Raw genomic sequence first — 19,861 nt, forward strand, 5'->3', positions numbered from 1 at the left:
AGTAGAGATGGTAGTAGTATTGGTACAGTAGAGATGGTAGTAGTATTGGTACAGTAGAGATGGTAGTAGTATTGGTACTGGTACAGTAAAGGTGGTAGTAGAATTGGTACAGTAGAGATGGTAGTAGTAATTGTACTGGTACAGTAGAGATGGTAGTAGTATTGGTACTGGTACAGTAGAGGTGGTAGTAGTATTGGTACAGTAGAGGTGGTAGTAGTATTGGTACAGTAGAGATGGTAGTAGTATTGGTACAGTAGATGTGGTAGTAGTATTGGTACAGGTACAGTAGAGATGGTAGTAGTATTGGTACAGTAGAGATGGTAGTAGTATTGGTACAGTAGAGATGGTAGTAGTATTGGTACAGTGGAGATGGTAGTAGTATTGGTACAGTAGAGATGGTAGTAGTATTGGCACAGTAGAGATGGTAGTAGTATTGGCACAGTAGAGATGGTAGTAGTATTGGTACAGGTACAGTAGAGATGGTAGTAGTATTGGTACTGTAGAGATGGTAGTAGTACTGGTACAGTAGAGATGGTAGTAGTATTGGTACAGTAGAGATGGTAGTAGTACTGGTACAGTAGAGATGGTAGTAGTATTGGTACAGTAGAGATGGTAGTAGTATTGGTACAGTAGAGGTGGTAGTAGTATTGGTACAGGTACAGTAGAGATGGTAGTAGTATTGGTACAGTAGAGATGGTAGTAGTATTGGTACTGGTACAGTAGAGGTGGTCGTAGTATTGGTACAGTAGAGATGGTAGTAGTATTGGTACAGTAGAGATGGTAGTAGTATTGGTACAGGTACAGTAGAGATGGTAGTAGTATTGGTACAGTAGAGATGGTAGTAGTATTGGTACTGGTACAGTAGAGGTGGTCGTAGTATTGGTACAGTAGAGATGGTAGTAGTATTGGTTCAGTAGAGATGGAAGTAGTATTGGTACAGTAGAGATGGTAGTAGTATTGGTACTGGTACAGTAGATATGGTGGTAGTATTGGTACTGGTACAGTAGAGGTGGTAGTAGTATTGGTACAGTAGAGATGGTAGTAGTATTGGTACAGTAGAGATGGTAGTAGTATTGGTACAGTAGAGATGGTAGTAGTATTGGTACAGTAGAGATGGTAGTAGTATTGGTACAGTAGAGATGGTAGTAGTATTGGTACTGGTACAGTAAAGGTGGTAGTAGAATTGGTACAGTAGAGATGGTAGTAGTAATTGTACTGGTACAGTAGAGATGGTAGTAGTATTGGTACTGGTACAGTAGAGGTGGTAGTAGTATTGGTACAGTAGAGGTGGTAGTAGTATTGGTACAGTAGAGATGGTAGTAGTATTGGTACAGTAGATGTGGTAGTAGTATTGGTACAGGTACAGTAGAGATGGTAGTAGTATTGGTACAGTAGAGATGGTAGTAGTATTGGTACAGTAGAGATGGTAGTAGTATTGGTACAGTGGAGATGGTAGTAGTATTGGTACAGTAGAGATGGTAGTAGTATTGGCACAGTAGAGATGGTAGTAGTATTGGCACAGTAGAGATGGTAGTAGTATTGGTACAGGTACAGTAGAGATGGTAGTAGTATTGGTACTGTAGAGATGGTAGTAGTACTGGTACAGTAGAGATGATAGTAGTATTGGTACAGTAGAGATGGTCGTAGTATTGGTACTGGTACAGTAGAGATGGTAGTAGTATTGGTACAGTAGAGATGGTAGTAGTATTGGTACTGGTACAGTAGATATGGTAGTAGTATTGGTACTGGTACAGTAGAGGTGGTAGTAGTATTGGTACAGTAGAGATGGTAGTAGTATTGGTACAGTAGAGGTGGTAGTAGTATTGGTACAGTAGAGGTGGTAGTAGTATTGGTACAGTAGAGATGGTAGTAGTATTGGTACAGTAGATGTGGTAGTAGTATTGGTACAGGTTCAGTAGAGATGGTAGTAGTATTGGTACAGTAGAGATGGTAGTAGTGTTGGTACAGTAGAGATAGTAGTAGTATTGGTACAGTAGAGATGGTAGTAGTATTGGCACAGTAGAGATGGTAGTAGTATTGGTACAGGTACAGGAGAGATGGTTGTAGTATTGGTACAGTAGAGATGGTAGTAGTACTGGTACAGTAGAGATGGTAGTAGTATTGGTACTGTTACAGTAGAGGTGGTATTGGTACTGGTACAGTAGAGGTGGTAGTAGTATTGGTACTGGTACAGTAGAGGTGGTAGTAGTATTGGTACAGTAGAGATGGTAGTAGTATTGTTACAGTAGAGATGGTAGTAGTATTGGTACAGTAGATGTGGTAGTAGTATTGGTACAGGTACAGTAGAGATGGTAGTAGTATTGGTACAGTAGAGATGGTAGTAGTATTGGTACTGTTACAGTAGAGGTGGTAGTGGTACTGGTACAGTAGAGATGGTAGTAGTATTGGTACTGTTACAGTAGAGGTGGTAGTGGTACTGGTACAGTAGAGATGGTAGTAGTTTTGGTACAGTTGAGATGGTAGTAGTATTGGTACAGTAGAGATGGTAGTAGTATTGGTACTGGTACAGTAGAGGTGGTAGTAGAATTGGTACAGTAGAGATGGTAGTAGTATTGGTACTGGTACAGTAGAGGTGGTAGTAGTATTGGTACAGTAGAGATGGTAGTAGTATTGGTACTGGTACAGTAGCGGTGGTAGTAGTATTGGTACAGTAGAGATGGTAGTAGTATTGGTACAGTAGAGGTGGTAGTAGTATTGGTACAGCAGAGGTGGTAGTAGTATTGGTACAGCAGAGGTGGTAGTAGTATTGGTACTGGTACAGTAGAGGTGGTAGTAGTATTGGTACAGTAGAGATAGTAGTAGTATTGGTACAGTAGAGATGGTAGTAGTATTGGTACAGGAGAGATGGTAGTAGTATTGGTACAGTAGAGGTGGTAGTAGTATTGGTACAGTAGAGATTGTAGTAGTACTGGTACAGTTGAGATGGTAGTAGTATTGGTACAGTTGAGATGGTAGTAGTATTGGTACTGGTACCGTAGAGATGGTAGTAGTATTGGTACAGTAGAGATGGTAGTAGTATTGGCACAGTAGAGATGGTAGTAGTATTGGTACAGGTACAGTAGAGATGGTAGTAGTATTGGTACAGGTACAGTAGAGATGGTAGTAGTATTGGTACAGGTACAGTAGAGATGGTAGTAGTACTGGTACAGTAGAGATGGTAGTAGTATTGGTACAGTAGAGATGGTAGTAGTATTGGTACAGTAGAGATGGTAGTAGTATTGGTACAGTAGAGATGGTAGTATTGGTACAGTAGAGATGGTAGTAGTATTGACCACTGTGATGTCAGAGACCACTGTGATGTCAGAGACCACTATAATGTCAGAGACCACTGTGATGTCAGAGACCACTGTGATGTCAGAGACCACTATAATGTCAGAGACCACTGTGATGTCAGAGACCACTGTGATGTCAGAGACCACTATAATGTCAGAGACCACTATAATGTCAGAGACCACTGTGATGTCAGAGACCACTATAATGTCAGAGACCACTGTGATGTCAGAGACCACTGTGATGTCAGAGACCACTATAATGTCAGAGACCACTATAATGTCAGAGACCACTATAATGTCAGAGACCACTGTGATGTCAGAGACCACTATGATGTCAGACACCACTGTGATGTCAGAGACCACTGTGATGTCAGAGACCACTATAATGTCAGAGACCACTGTGATGTCAGAGACCACTGTGATGTCAGAGACCACTGTGATGTCAGAGACCACTGTGATGTCAGAGACCACTGTGATGTCAGAGACCACTGTGATGTCAGAGACCACTGTGATGTCAGAGACCACTGTGATGTCAGAGACCACTGTGATGTCAGAGACCACTAGGATGTCAGAGGCCACTGTGATGTCAGAGACCACTAGGATGTCAGAGGCCACTGTGATGTCAGAGGCCACTGTGATGTCAGAGACCACTGTGATGTCAGAGACCACTATAATGTCAGAGACCACTATAATGTCAGAGACCACTATAATGCCAGAGACCACTGTGATGTCAGAGACCACTATAATGCCAGAGACCACTATAATGTCAGAGACCACTATGGTCTCAACCAGAACATTCCAGGTGAAGCTGGTTGACAGAATGCCAAGCGTGGGCAAAGCTGTCATCAAAGGGTGCCTACTTTGAAGAATCTCAAATATAAAATACATTTAAGATTAGTTTAACACTTTGTTGGTTACTACATGATTCCATATGTGTTATTTCATAGTTTTGATGTCTTCACTATTATTCTACAATGTAGAACATAGTAAAACATAAAGACAAACCCTGGAATGAGTCGGTCCAAACATTTGACAGGTACTGTGTGTGTGTGTGTGTGTGTGTGTGTATAAAGCCATTGATTCTTGAAGAATATAACTTATAAATGCTTAGTGAGCTTAGTTCAACTGTTAAACTCCAACCCAGAATATAAACTGTTTTTCTCCAATGTTTGTAAACAAAGTAAATGTAAACAAACACTGTATAGTCTCATAACATGGTTATAACTATAATGTTGATATCATGGATTTCTCATGGACTTCTCTATAAATACCTAGCTGACCATTACGTCTAGAAGGACTTCTCTATAAATACCTAGCTGACCATTACATCTAGGACTTCTCTATAAATACCTAGCTGACCATTACATCTAGGACTTCTCTATAAATACCTAGCTGACCATTACATCTAGAAGGACTTCTCTATAAATACCTAGCTGACCATTACATCTAGGACTTCTCTATAAATACCTAGCTGACCATTACATCTAGAAGGACTTCTCTATAAATACCTAGCTGACCATTACATCTAGAAGGACTTCTAGAAGGACTTCTCTATAAATACCATTACATCTGACCATTACATCTAGAAGGACTTCTCTATAAATACCTAGCTGACCATTACATCTAGGACTTCTCTATAAATACCTAGCTGACCATTACATCTAGAAGGACTTCTCTATAAATACCTAGCTGACCATTACATCTAGAAGGACTTCTCTATAAATACCTAGCTGACCATTACATCTAGAAGGACTTCTATAAATACCTAGCTAAATACATCTAGGCTAGCTGACCATTACATCTAGGACTTCTCTATAAATAAGGACATTACATCTAGGATAAATACCTAGCTGACCATTACATCTAGAAGGACTTCTCTATAAATACCTAGCTGACCATTACATCTAGAAGGACTTCTCTATAAATACCTAGCTGACCATTACATCTAGAAGGACTTCTCTATAAATACCTAGCTGACCATTACATCTAGAAGGACTTCTCTATAAATACCTAGCTGACCATTACATCTAGAAGGACTTCTCTATAAATACCTAGCTGACCATTACATCTAGGACTTCTCTATAAATACCTAGCTGACCATTACATTACATCTAGAAGGACTTCTCTATAAATACCTAGCTGACCATTACATCTAGAAGGACTTCTCTATAAATACCTAGCTGACCATTACATCTAGGACTTCTCTATAAATACCTAGCTGACCATTACATCTAGGACTTCTCTATAAATACCTAGCTGACCATTACATCTAGGACTTCTCTATAAATACCTAGCTGACCATTACATCTAGAAGGACTTCTCTATAAATACCTAGCTGACCATTACATCTAGCTGACCATTACATCTAGGACTTCTCTATAAATACCTAGCTGACCATTACATCTAGGACTTCTCTATAAATACCTAGCTGACCATTACATCTAGAAGGACTTCTCTATAAATACCTAGCTGACCATTACATCTAGCTGACCATTACAAGGACTTCTCTATAAATACCTAGCTGACCATTACATCTAGCTGACCATTACAGGACTTCTCTATAAATACCTAGCTGACCATTACATCTAGGACCTATAAATACAGCTGACCTACATCTAGGACTTCTCTATAAATACCTAGCTGACCATTACATCTAGAAGGACTTCTCTATAAATACCTAGCTGACCATTACATCTAGGACTTCTCTATAAATACCTAGCTGACCATTACATCTAGAAGGACTTCTCTATAAATACCTAGCTGACCATTACATCTAGGACTTCTCTATAAATACCTAGCTGACCATTACATCTAGGACTTCTCTATAAATACCTAGCTGACCATTACATCTAGGACTTCTCTATAAATACCTAGCTGACCATTACATCTAGAAGGACTTCTCTATAAATACCTAGCTGACCATTACATCTAGGACTTCTCTATAAATACCTAGCTGACCATTACATCTAGGACTTCTCTATAAATACCTAGCTGACCATTACATCTAGGACTTCTCTATAAATACCTAGCTGACCATTACATCTAGGACTTCTCTATAAATACCTAGCTGACCATTACATCTAGAAGGACTTCTCTATAAATACCTAGCTGACCATTACATCTAGGACTTCTCTAAATAAATACATCTAGGACTTCTCTATAAATACCTGACCATTACATCTAGGACTTCTCTATAAATACCTAGCTGACCATTACATCTAGGACTTCTCTATAAATACCTAGCTGACCATTACATCTAGGACTTCTATCTATAAATACCTAGCTGACCATTACATCTAGGACTTCTCTATAAATACCTAGCTGACCATTACATCTAGGACTTCTCTATAAATACCTAGCTGACCATTACATCTAGGACTTCTCTATAAATACCTAGCTGACCATTACATCTAGGACATCTCTATAAATACCTAGGACCATTACATCTCTAGGACTTCTCTATAAATACCTAGCTGACCATTATCATCTAAATACCTAGGACTTCTCTATAAATACCTAGCTGACCATTACATCTAGGACTTCTCTATAAATACCTAGCTGACCATTACATCTAGGACTTCTCTATAAATACCTAGCTGACCATTACATCTAGGACTTCTCTATAAATACCTAGCTGACCATTACATCTAGAAGGACTTCTCTATAAATACCTAGCTGACCATTACATCTAGGACTTCTCTATAAATACCTAGCTGACCATTACATCTAGACTTCTCTATAAAAGGACTCTCTCTATAAATACCTAGCTGACCATTACATCTAGAAGGACTTCTATAAATACCTAGCTGACCATTCTATAAATACCTAGCTGACCATTACATCTAGGACTTCTCTATAAATACCTAGGACATTACATCTACTTCTCTATAAATACCTAGCTGACCATTACATCTAGAAGGACTTCTCTATAAATACCTAGCTGACCATTACATCTAGGACTTCTCTATAAATACCTAGCTGACCATTACATCTAGAAGGACTTCTCTATAAATACCTAGCTGACCATTACATCTAGAAGGACTTCTCTATAAATACCTAGCTGACCATTACATCTAGGACTTCTCTATAAATACCTAGCTGACCATTACATCTAGAAGGACTTCTCTATAAATACCTAGCTGACCATTACATCATCTATAAATACCTAGCTGACCATTACATCTAGAAGGACTTCTCTATAAATACCTAGCTGACCATTACATCTAGAAGGACTTCTCTATAAATACCTAGCTGACCATTACATCTAGACTTCTCTATAAATAAGCTGACTTCTTCTCTATAAATACCTAGCTGACCATTACATCTAGAAGGACTTCTCTATAAATACCTAGCTGACCATTACATCTAGGACTTCTCTATAAATACCTAGCTGACCATTACATCTAGAAGGACTTCTCTATAAATACCTAGCTGACCATTACATCTAGAAGGACTTCTCTATAAATACCTAGCTGACCATTACATCTAGGACTTCTCTATAAATACCTAGCTGACCATTACATCTAGGACTTCTCTATAAATACCTAGCTGACCCATTAGAAGGACTTCTCTATAAATAGCTGACCTAGACTTCTCTATAAATTGACCAAGGACTTCTCTATAAATACCTAGCTGACCATTACATCTAGGACTTCTCTATAAATACCTAGCTGACCATTACATCTAGAAGGACTTCTCTATAAATACCTAGCTGACCATTACATCTAGAAGGACTTCTCTATAAATACCTAGCTGACCATTACATCTAGGACTTCTCTATAAATACCTAGCTGACCATTACATCTAGGACTTCTCTATAAATACCTAGCTGACCATTACATCTAGAAGGACTTCTCTATAAATACCTAGCTGACCATTACATCTAGAAGGACTTCTCTATAAATACCTAGCTGACCATTACATCTAGAAGGACTTCTCTATAAATACCTAGCTGACCATTACATCTAGAAGGACTTCTCTATAAATACCTAGCTGACCATTACATCTAGGACTTCTCTATAAATACCTAGCTGACCATTACATCTAGAAGGACTTCTCTATAAATACCTAGCTGACCATTACATCTAGAAGGACTTCTCTATAAATACCTAGCTGACCATTACATCTAGGACTTCTCTATAAATACCTAGGACTTCTCTATAAATACCTAGCTGACCATTACATCTAGGACTTCTCTATAAATACCTAGCTGACCATTACATCTAGGACTTCTCTATAAATACCTAGCTGACCATTACATCTAGGACTTCTCTATAAATACCTAGCTGACCATTACATCTAGAAGGACTTCTCTATAAATACCTAGCTGACCATTACATCTAGAAGGACTTCTCTATAAATACCTAGCTGACCATTACATCTAGAAGGACTTCTCTATAAATACCTAGCTGACCATTACATCTAGGACTTCTCTATAAATACCTAGCTGACCCATTACATCTATTACAAGGACTTCTCTATAAATACCTAGCTGACCATTACATCTAGGACTTCTCTATAAATAGCTGACATTAGGACTTCTCTATAAATATAACCATTACATCTATAAATACCTAGCTGACCATTACATCTAGGACTTCTCTATAAATACCTAGCTGACCATTACATCTAGGACTTCTCTATAAATACCTAGCTGACCATTACATCTAGAAGGACTTCTCTAAATAAATACCTAGCTGACCATTACATCTAGGACTTCTCTATAAATACCTAGGACATTACATCTAGAAGGACTCTATAAATACCTAGCTGACCATTACATCTAGAAGGACTTCTCTATAAATACCTAGCTGACCATTACATCTAGGACTTCTCTATAAATACCTAGCTGACCATTACATCTAGAAGGACTTCTCTATAAATACCTAGCTGACCATTACATCTAGGACTTCTCTATAAATACCTAGCTGACCATTACATCTAGAAGGACTTCTCTATAAATACCTAGCTGACCATTACATCTAGGACTTCTCTATAAATACCTAGCTGACCATTACATCTAGAAGGACTTCTCTTTAGTGTCGCTGGTAAATTCCTGTTACATCGAACTTTACGTTTAAAATAGTTTAAGATCGTCAAATAGACTAAAACAGCCCTGCATGTGTCATAGCCATATTTATAGGTTTGCTAAAATAGCTTTTATAGACTGCGGGATATCACAAACAGCAAATGGTTGCTTGGTAACTCGGTTATATGTCAGTACATTCAGATAATAGGGTCAGATGTCCCCACTTACGGATTTTCGCGACGCTGGCCACCAGGATCCATATAGCGATAATGTAAGGCGTCTGGACATAGCTCCATTCCCATTGCACCATCTGAAACCCCCCGCCGTGGCGGTGCGACTCGCCGCCGTCCTCCGTGGTCGCGGACGGTTCCTCCGCGGACCGGGCCAAGGCAATACCCGGCGAGGCATACTCCTCCCGGGGCTGAACCTGGAAGCGGTCTAGAGAGGTGGTCTGAGAAGCGGGTAGCGACGGACCGGGTTGTCCCCCGCTACGCAGCCCCAGGTCCGGAAGAAACGACGCGTCTGTCGCGGGGAGGTCAGCCGCATCTTTACCGACTACCGAAAGCAGAAGGAGCACAGGCACACTGACGAGGAGCATCTTCCCGTTAAACACACTCAGCCTCGCGTCATCTTCTATTTTCTTTTTATACACACCATCAAGGGGAGTACCGGAGGTAAGATAAGAAGGACACGACGTAAGGGACGATACCTGTCACCGGTTTACAATATCAACAACACCTCTCTCTCTCTCTCTCTTTCACTCTCTCATTAAGCGGTACGCTAGTGGTAACACAGTCGAGCCTCTACCGGCTGGCATAGCCGATCTTGGCACGTGACCCAAACTCTAAGAACCGCTAGGACCGAGCCCCGTTAAAGAGCCATTACATGCGCACGGGCCACAGCAGTGTGCGGATCTAAGAGCTGTCCATTTATTGTTTTTAAAGACGACTACTCCTGACTATCATTCTGTGAAAGATTACTACTCCTGACTATCATTCTGTGAAAGATTACTACTCCTGACTATCATTCTGTGAAAGATGACTACTCCTGACCGTAGCATTCTGTGAAAGATGACTACTCCTGACCGTAGCATTCTGTGAAAGATGACTACTCCTGATATCATTCTGTGAAAGATGACTACTCCTGATCGTAGCATTCTGTGAAAGATGACTACTCCTGAATATCATTCTGTGAAAGACGACTCCTCCTGACCGTAGCATTCTGTGAAAGACGATAGCATCCTGTGAAAGTTTGAGACAGTTTACTACTAGAGCCACAAGGCAATGTAACCCAACACAAACACAGTGAAAGAACAACATTGGTACAGCAGACGGTATGTTGAAGATGTTTGTTTTTTATTCAGTTGGGAAACATATCACGATAAAACACTATTAACATAAGATTTCAATTAGACATTATTACAACCATTTGAGCATTTAGTTACAGTTGGTGTCCACACAGACACACACATGGTTCCATAACACAGCCATCGTGTCCTCAGCTTAGATCATAACAACAGAAAGGTCACTTTAATTCTCTATTTAAAAACATTGTAACAGCAGGCAGAACACTGTCGTACAATAACAGGTTATCTTTACCGGAAGGTTCAGATACATTTCTAACAGGGTTTAATAAGGAGAAAACATTCAGAGAGGAGGAAGAGGGGTTTAATAAGGAGAAAACATTCAGAGAGGAGGAAGAGGGGTTTAATAAGGAGAAAACATTCAGAGAGGAGGAAGAGGGGTTTAATAAGGAGAAAACATTCAGAGAGGAGGAAGAGGGGTTTAATAAGGAGAAAACATTCAGAGAGGAGGAAGAGGGGTTTAATAAGGAGAAAACATTCAGAGAGGAGGAAGAGGGGTTAATAAGGAGAAAACATTCAGAGAGGAGGAAGAGGGGTTTAATAAGGAGAAAACATTCAGGGGTTTAATAAGGAAAACATTCAGAAGAGGAAGGGGTTAATAAGGAGAAAACATTCAGAGAGGAGGAGGGGTTTAATAAGGAGAAAACATTCAGAGAGGAGGAAGGGGTTTAATAAGGAGAAAACATTCAGAGAGGAGGAAGAGGGGTTTAATAAGGAGAAAACATTCAGAGAGGAGGAAGAGGGGTTTAATAAGGAGAAAACATTCAGAGAGGAGGAAGAGGGGGGGGGGTATGTTTAACATGTGCCTCAGAATTGGGACAGAAGTGGGGTATGTTTTAAAATGGCACCCTTCTCTCCCTACATATTGCAGTACTTTTAAACAGAGCCCTATGGGCTCTAGTCAAAAGTAGTGTACTACTGTATATAGGGAATAGGGTGTGATTTGGGACACAACGTGGAACTACTGTATATAGGGAATAGGGTGTGATTTGGGACGTGGAACTACTGTATATAGGGAATAGGGTGTGATTTGGGACACAGCCGTGGAACTACTGTATATAGGGAATAGGGTGTGATTTGGGACGTGGAACTACTGTATATAGGGAATAGGGTGTGATTTGGGACGTGGACCTACTGTATATAGGGAATAGGGTGTGATTTGGGACGTGGACCTACTGTATATAGGGAATAGGGTGTGATTTGGGACGTGGACCTACTGTATATAGGGAATAGGGTGTGATTTGGGATACACAGGTAGTGGAACAACTCAATACACACAGGGAACAGGGTGTGAATACACACAGGTACACAGTACCTCAATACACACAGGATACACAGTGGAACTACTGTATATAGGGAATAGGGTGTGATTTGGTATACACACACCTCAGTACATACACACAGGAAATACACAACTCAACACACACAGGTACACACACACCTCAATACACACAGGTATACACAACTCAATACACACAGGTATACACAACTCAATACACACAGGTAGACACACAGGTATACACACTGGTACACACACACCTCAATACACACAGGTAGACACACAGGTATACACACCTCAATACACACACAGGTCTACACACCTCAATACACACAGGTCTACACACACCTCAATACACACAGGTCTACACACCTCAATACACACAGGTATACACACACTCAATACACACAGGTATACACACCTCAATACACACAGGTATACACACCTCAATACACACAGGTATACACACCTCAATACACACAGGTATACACCAATACACACAGGTATACACACACAGGTATACACACCTCAATACACACAGGTATACACACACTCAATACACACAGGTATACACACCTCAATACACACAGGTATACACACACCAATACACACAGGTATACACACACAGGTATACACACACAGGTATACACACAGGTATACACACCTCAATACACACAGGTACAGACACCTGCACTCAATTCAACTACCGGTAGTGAACACGTGATCAGAAATAGTGAAGTCATGACAGTGTTTTCCTTGCTATTGTATCATACCCCACCTCCCTGTGCAGATAGGCAAATGTCTTTATTCTGTACATATCATAGTCACAACTTCCTTCACAACACTGCCCTTAAATGATTGCATTTCGAAAAGAGATCTACATGACCAGAGGTTGTTCTACATGACCAGAGGTTGTTCTACATGACCAGAGGTTGTTCTACATGACCAGAGGTTGTTCTACATGACCAGAGGTTGTTCTACATGACCAGAGGTTATTCTACATGACCAGAGGTTGTTCTACATGACCAGTGTTGTTCTACATGCCAGTGGTTGTTCTACATGACCAGAGGTTGTCCCTACATGACCAGATTGTTCAAATGACCTTTATTCTACATGACCAGAGGTAGTTCTACATGACCAGAGGTTATTCTACATGACCAGAGGTTGTTCTACATGACCAGAGGTTGTTCTACATGACCAGAGGTTGTTCTACATGACCAGAGGTTGTTCTACATGACCAGAGGTTGTTCTACATGACCAGAGGTTGTTCTACATGACCAGAGGTTGTTCTACATGACCAGAGGTTGTTCTACATGACCAGAGGTTGTTCTATATGACCAGAGGTTGTTCTATTCTGTTCTATATAAAGGTGTGTGTTTGAGATGGAACAAATCAACCCTCTTGAACTGAAATAGGATGGGGCGGGTAAAATACAACACACCGTACAGTACCTAGACTTACCAAACACACACTACACACATACACCCCCCCCCCCGTGGGGTCCAAATATTAACCGTGAAACAAGGTCTCTGTGTGTGATAAATAATATGGGCATGTGACCTGGTTCATATCTCCTCTGTCTAGATCAGACCACCTCGTCTCTCGATTGAGACGTCTCTCTCTCTCGGTGTGTGTGTCCGAGACGTCTCTCTCACTCTCTCGGTGTGTGTGTCCGAGACGTCTCTCCCTCTCTCGGTGTGTGTGTCCGAGACGTCTCTCCCTCTCTCGGTGTGTGTGTCCGAGACGTCTCTCCCTCTCTCGGTGTGTGTGTCCGAGACGTCTCTCCCTCTCTCTCGGTGTGTGTGTCCGAGACGTCACTCTCTCGGTGTGTGTGTCCGAGACGTCTCTCACTCTCTCGGTGTGTGTGTCCGAGACGTCTCTCCCTCTCTCGGTGTGTGTGTCCGAGACGTCTCTCCCTCTCTCGGTGTGTGTGTCCGAGACGTCTCTCCCTCTCTCGGTGTGTGTGTCCGAGACGTCTCTCCCTCTCTCGGTGTGTGTGTCCGAGACGTCTCTCCCTCTCTCGGTGTGTGTGTCCGAGACGTCACTCCTCTCTCTCGGTGTGTGTCCGAGACGTCACTCTCTCGGTGTGTGTGTCCGAGACGTCACTCTCTCGGTGTGTGTGTCCGAGACGTCACTCTCTCGGTGTGTGTGTCCGAGACGTCACTCTCTCGGTGTGTGTGTCCGAGACGTCACTCTCTCGGTGTGTGTGTCCGAGACGTCACTCTCTCTGTGTGTGTCCGAGACTGTGTGAGTGACGTGTGTGTGTGTGTGTGTGTGTCTGAGACGTCTCTCTCGGTGTGTGTGTCCGAGACGTCACTCTCTCGGTGTGTGTGTCCGAGACGTCACTCTCTCGGTGTGTGTGTCCGAGACGTCACTCGGTGTGTGTGTCCGAGACGTCACTCTCTCGGTGTGTGTGTCCGAGACGTCACTCTCTCGGTGTGTGTGTCCGAGACGTCACTCTCTCGGTGTGTGTGTCCGAGACGTCACTCTCTCGGTGTGTGTGTCCGAGACGTCACTCTCTCGGTGTGTGTGTCCGAGACGTCACTCTCTCGGTGTGTGTGTCCGAGACGTCACTCTCTCGGTGTGTCTGTCCGAGACGTCACTCTCTCTCTGTGTGTGTCTAAGATGTCTCTCTCGGTGTGTGTGTCTGAGACGTCACTCTCTCTCTGTGTGTGTCTAAGATGTCTCTCTCGGTGTGTGTGTCCGAGACGTCACTCTCTCTCTGTGTGTGTCTAAGATGTCTCTCTCGGGTGTGTGTGTGTCTGTGAGACATGTCTCTCTCTCGGTGTGTGTGTGTCTGAGACGTCTCTCTCTGGTGTGTGTGTGTGTGTGTGTGTGTGTGTGTGGTCTGAGACCAGACTCAAAATAACCTCTATATAGAACAGACTATCTATAATTATATAAAGTTAATAACATCGGATCAATTATAATAATAACACCAGAGTTTATATTCAACCACTTCCTGACTAAAACATCCTGTTACCCCCCCCCCTCCACCCTGACTCCAGATACACAGTATAACCTTTAAAATATAGTGACGTCTGTCCTTGATGTTCAGTTAAATGTCCATCACACTGTATATATCTCTTCAATATGATACATCAGGATGTTTACGACACCAAAACATCTGAATATTTAAATCCACACCTGAAACACTTGTTCAGCCAGGTTTTCTGTCCAGAGACTCGTCCATTTAGAGGGAACCCCCCCCAGATGAACAAGAGTTCAACAAACCCAAAGCATTGTGGGAGGGGCGGGGGCGGGGCTACTGTAGTGAGACAGGAACAAACCCAAAGCATTGTGGGAGGGGTGGGGGCGGGGCTACTGTAGTGAGACAGGAACAAACCCAAAGCATTGTGGGAGGGGCGGGGGCGGGGCTACTGTAGTGAGACAGGAACAAACCCAAAGCATTGTGGGAGGGGCGGGGGCGGGGCTACTGTAGTGAGACAGGAACAAACCCAAAGCATTGTGGGAGGGGTGGGGGCGGGGCTACTGTAGTGAGCACCAGCATGTCCTTCCTACATGTACTGTCTCTTCTTTCTGTCACATCAGGACTTTCTAAGATCCAGGCCCTCGGTACGAGCTTCATCCTTCCTCTTCATGGCTGGTGTGTCTGGTAGTGCTGTGTGTGTGTGTGTGTGTTAGTACTGTGTCTCAGTCTGTCTGTGTAGGTCTCTCTGTGTGTTCAGAGCTGGTCTCCAGTCTGTGTAGGTCTCTCTGTGTGTTCAGAGCTGGTCTCCAGTCTGTGTAGGTCTCTCTGTAGGTCTCTCTGTGTGTTCAGAGCTGGTCTCCAGTCTGTGTAGGTCTCTCTGTGTGTTCAGAGCTGGTCTCCAGTCTGTGTAGGTCTCTCTGTGTGTTCAGAGCTGGTCTCCAGTCTGTGTAGGTCTCTCTGTGTGTTCAGAGCTGGTCTCCAGTCTGTGTAGGTCTCTCTGTGTGTTCAGAGCTGGTCTCCAGTCTGTGTAGGTCTCTCTGTGTGTTCAGAGCTGGTCTCCAGTCTGTGTAGGTCTCTCTGTGTGTTCAGAGCTGGTCTCCAGTCTTGTTGCTGAGTCCCAGAGCCTGAACCACGTCAACACTTAGTCCGCTCTTCAGTGTCCTCCTCACTGCAACACACAGAAACACCATGTCAAACTAAATGAGAACAATACACACACAGGGAAACACACACACACACACGTTACCACGTCAACGCACCGTCTCAGGGATAAAAAAAACAACCACCACATATCCATTTCATACCTCCCACTGGTCCGGGAGGACCACGATAGACTACTATAGACCAGAGCCCTATTCCCTATATAGTGGTACTACTATAGACCAGGGCCCTATTCCCTATATAGTGGTACTACTATAGACCAGAGCCCTATTCCCTATATAGTGGTACTACTATAGACCAGAGCCCTATTCCCTATATAGTGGTACTACTATAGACCAGAGCCCTATTCCCTATATAGTGGTACTACTATAGACCAGAGCCCTATTCCCTATATAGTGGTACTACTATAGACCAGAGCCCTATTCCCTATATAGTGGTACTACTATAGACCAGAGCCCTATTCCCTATATAGTGGTACTACTATAGACCAGAGCCCTATTCCCTATATAGTGGTACTACTATAGACCAGAGCCCTATTCCCTATATAGTGGTACTACTATAGACCAGAGCCCTATTCCCTATATAGTGGTACTACTATAGACCAGAGCCCTATTCCCTATATAGTGGTACTACTATAGACCAGAGCCCTATTCCCTATATAGTGGTACTACTATAGACCAGAGCCCTATTCCCTATATAGTGGTACTACTATAGACCAGAGCCCTATTCCCTATATAGTGGTACTACTATAGACCAGAGCCCTATTCCCTATATAGTGGTACTACTATAGACCAGAGCCCTATTCCCTATATAGTGGTACTACTATAGACCAGAGCCCTATTCCCTATATAGTGGTACTACTATAGACCAGAGCCCTATTCCCTATATAGTGGTACTACTATAGACCAGAGCCCTATTCCCTATATAGTGGTACTACTATAGACCAGAGCCCTATTCCCTATATAGTGGTACTACTATAGACCAGAGCCCTATTCCCTATATAGTGGTACTACTATAGACCAGAGCCCTATTCCCTATATAGTGGTACTACTATAGACCAGAGCCCTATTCCCTATATAGTGGTACTACTATAGACCAGAGCCCTATTCCCTATATAGTGGTACTACTATAGACCAGAGCCCTATTCCCTATATAGTGGTACTACTATAGACCAGAGCCCTATTCCCTATATAGTGGTACTACTATAGACCAGAGCCCTATTCCCTATATAGTGGTACTACTATAGACCAGAGCCCTATTCCCTATATAGTGGTACTACTATAGACCAGAGCCCTATTCCCTATATAGTGGTACTACTATAGACCAGAGCCCTATTCCCTATATAGTGGTACTACTATAGACCAGAGCCCTATTCCCTATATAGTGGTACTACTATAGACCAGAGCCCTATTCCCTATATAGTGGTACTACTATAGACCAGAGCCCTATTCCCTATATAGTGGTACTACTATAGACCAGAGCCATATTCCCTATATAGTGGCACTACTATAGACCAGAGCCCTATGGCACCCTATTCCCTATATAGTGGTACTACTATAGACCAGAGCCCTATTCCCTATATAGTGGTACTACTATAGACCAGGACTCGATAGGGTGCCATTTTGGATGATGTCACACACCATTTTGTGAAGGTTCTTGTACACGTTACTGAGACGTCAGGATGTCAGTTGAGAACAGAACAGGTATCAGTTATTCATTTCTGGGAGAATGAAAAGCTGGGTATTTACTATATAGTGTCTGATATCTTCAGAGAGGAACTAACAACAGAGATATTATGGGCCCAGGGAGATAACGCTCTGTTGTCCAGATAAACCTCTGTTATGGACACACATCATACTGTGGATGGGACACACAAGGACATAGAGACACAGACAGGGACAAAAGGGCTTAGCCCTTAGTGGCGTCACACATCTAGCCTCGACCCTTGACCCTTTTCAGGTACAGGAGGTGGAATCACAATGAGACCAAGATGGAAGACAGTAGTCACCAAGCCTCATCTAGTAGGACTACAGAGTGGAGGGAAGACAGTAGTCACCAAGCCTCATCTAGTAGGACTACAGAGTGGACGGAAGACAGTAGTCACCAAGCCTCATCTAGTAGGACTACAGAGTGGACTAGAGACTGGACGAAGACAGTAGTCACCAAGCCTCATCTAGTAGGACTACAGAGTGGAGGGAAGACAGTAGTCACCAAGCCTCGTCTAGTAGGACTACAGAGTGGATGGAAGACAGTAGTCACCAAGCCTCGTCTAGTAGGACTACAGAGTGGATGGAAGACAGTAGTCACCAAGCCTCATCTAGTAGGACTACAGATAGATGGAAGACAGTAGTCACCAAGCCTCATCTAGTAGGACTACAGAGTGGAGGGAAGACAGTAGTCACCAAGCCTCGTCTAGTAGGACTACAGAGTGGGAAGACAGTAGTCACCAAGCCTCGTCTAGTAGGACTACAGAGTGGACTACTAAGACAGTAGTCACCAAGCCTCGTCTAGTAGGACTACAGAGTGGACGAAGACAGTAGTCACCAAGCCTCATCTAGTAGGACTACAGAGTGGATGGAAGACAGTAGTCACCAAGCCTATCTAGTAGGACTACAGAGTGGAGGGAAGACAGTAGTCACCAAGCCTCGTCTAGTAGGACTACAGAGTGGAGGGAAGACAGTAGTCACCAAGCCTCGTCTAGTAGGACTACAGAGTGGATGGAAGACAGTAGTCACCAAGCCTCATCTAGACTAGGACTACAGAGTGGATGGAAGACAGTAGTCACCAAGCCTCATCTAGTAGGACTACAGAGTTTGGAAGACAGTAGTCACCAAGCCTCGTCTAGTAGGACTACAGAGTGGAGGGAAGACAGTAGTCACCAAGCCTCGTCTAGTAGGACTACAGAGTGGAGGGAAGACAGTAGTCACCAAGCCTCATCTAGTAGGACTACAGAGTGGAGGGAAGACAGTAGTCACCAAGCCTCATCTAGTAGGACTACAGAGTGGATGGAAGACAGTAGTCACCAAGCCTCGTCTAGTAGGACTACAGAGTGGACCGAAGACAGTAGTCACAAGCCTCGTCTAGTAGGACTACAGAGTGGACGAAGACAGTAGTCACCAAGCCTCATCTAGTAGGACTACAGAGTGATGGAACTACAGTTAGTGGACTACAGAGTGGACTACAGAGTGGACTACAGAGTGGACGAAGACAGTAGTCACTAAGCCCCATCTAGTAGGACTACAGAGTGGATGGAAGACAGTAGTCACCAAGCCTCATCTAGTAGGACTACAGAGTGGACTACAGAGTGGACTACAGAGTGGACTACAGAGTGGATGGAAGACAGTAGTCACCAAGCCTCGTCTAGTAGGACTACAGAGTGGACGGAAGACAGTAGTCACCAAGCCTCATCTAGTAGGACTACAGAGTGGATGGAAGACAGTAGTCACCAAGCCTCGTCTAGTAGGACTACAGAGTGGATGGAAGACAGTAGTCACCAAGCCTCGTCTAGTAGGACTACAGAGTGGACTACAGAGTGGATGGAAGACAGTAGTCACCAAGCCTCATCTAGTAGGACTACAGAGTGGATGGAAGACAGTAGTCACCAAGCCTCATCTAGTAGGACTACAGAGTGGAGGGAAGACAGTAGTCACCAAGCCTCATCTAGTAGGACTACAGAGTGGATGGAAGACAGTAGTCACCAAGCCTCATCTAGTAGGACTACAGAGTGGACTACAGACTGGGAAGACAGTAGTCACCAAGCCTCATCTAGTCTAGTAGGACTACAGAGTGGAGGGAAGACAGTAGT

At 43.0% G+C, this 19,861-nt stretch overlaps 2 protein-coding genes and 1 long non-coding RNA gene across 11 annotated transcripts in view; 1 reads left to right on the forward strand and 2 right to left on the reverse strand.

Annotated features, from left to right (window-relative positions):
• LOC112241667 (sodium/hydrogen exchanger 5-like) overlaps positions 1-10,337 on the reverse strand; it is a 109,667-nt gene extending 99,330 nt beyond the window's left edge. The window contains 1 exon segment of the mRNA XM_042317007.1: positions 9,550-10,337. Coding sequence (XP_042172941.1) covers positions 9,550-9,919 — 370 coding nt within the window. The 5' untranslated portion in view covers positions 9,920-10,337.
• Positions 10,338-12,119: 1,782 nt separating this feature from the next.
• Positions 12,120-13,405, forward strand: LOC121845505. Of its 4 annotated transcripts, none has more exons than XR_006082608.1 (3): positions 12,120-12,139; positions 12,592-12,954; positions 13,087-13,405. It is a non-coding gene; the product is annotated as an uncharacterized LOC121845505 (long non-coding RNA). The 4 variants fall into 4 exon arrangements; XR_006082609.1 differs by lacking the exon at positions 12,120-12,139 and adding an exon at positions 12,220-12,237; XR_006082610.1 differs by lacking the exon at positions 12,120-12,139 and adding an exon at positions 12,370-12,398.
• A 2,478-nt stretch (positions 13,406-15,883) lies between these two features.
• Positions 15,884-19,861, reverse strand: part of fhod1 (formin homology 2 domain containing 1) — a gene marked incomplete at its 5' end in the record, with an annotated part of 154,715 nt that continues 150,737 nt past the window's right edge. For all 6 annotated transcript variants that reach the window (XM_042317004.1, XM_042317003.1, XM_042317002.1 and 3 more), the window contains 1 exon segment: positions 15,884-16,063.

This window comes from Oncorhynchus tshawytscha, unplaced genomic scaffold (genome assembly GCF_018296145.1).
Source record: "Oncorhynchus tshawytscha isolate Ot180627B unplaced genomic scaffold, Otsh_v2.0 Un_contig_881_pilon_pilon, whole genome shotgun sequence".
NCBI classification, from domain to species: Eukaryota; Metazoa; Chordata; class Actinopteri; order Salmoniformes; family Salmonidae; genus Oncorhynchus; species Oncorhynchus tshawytscha.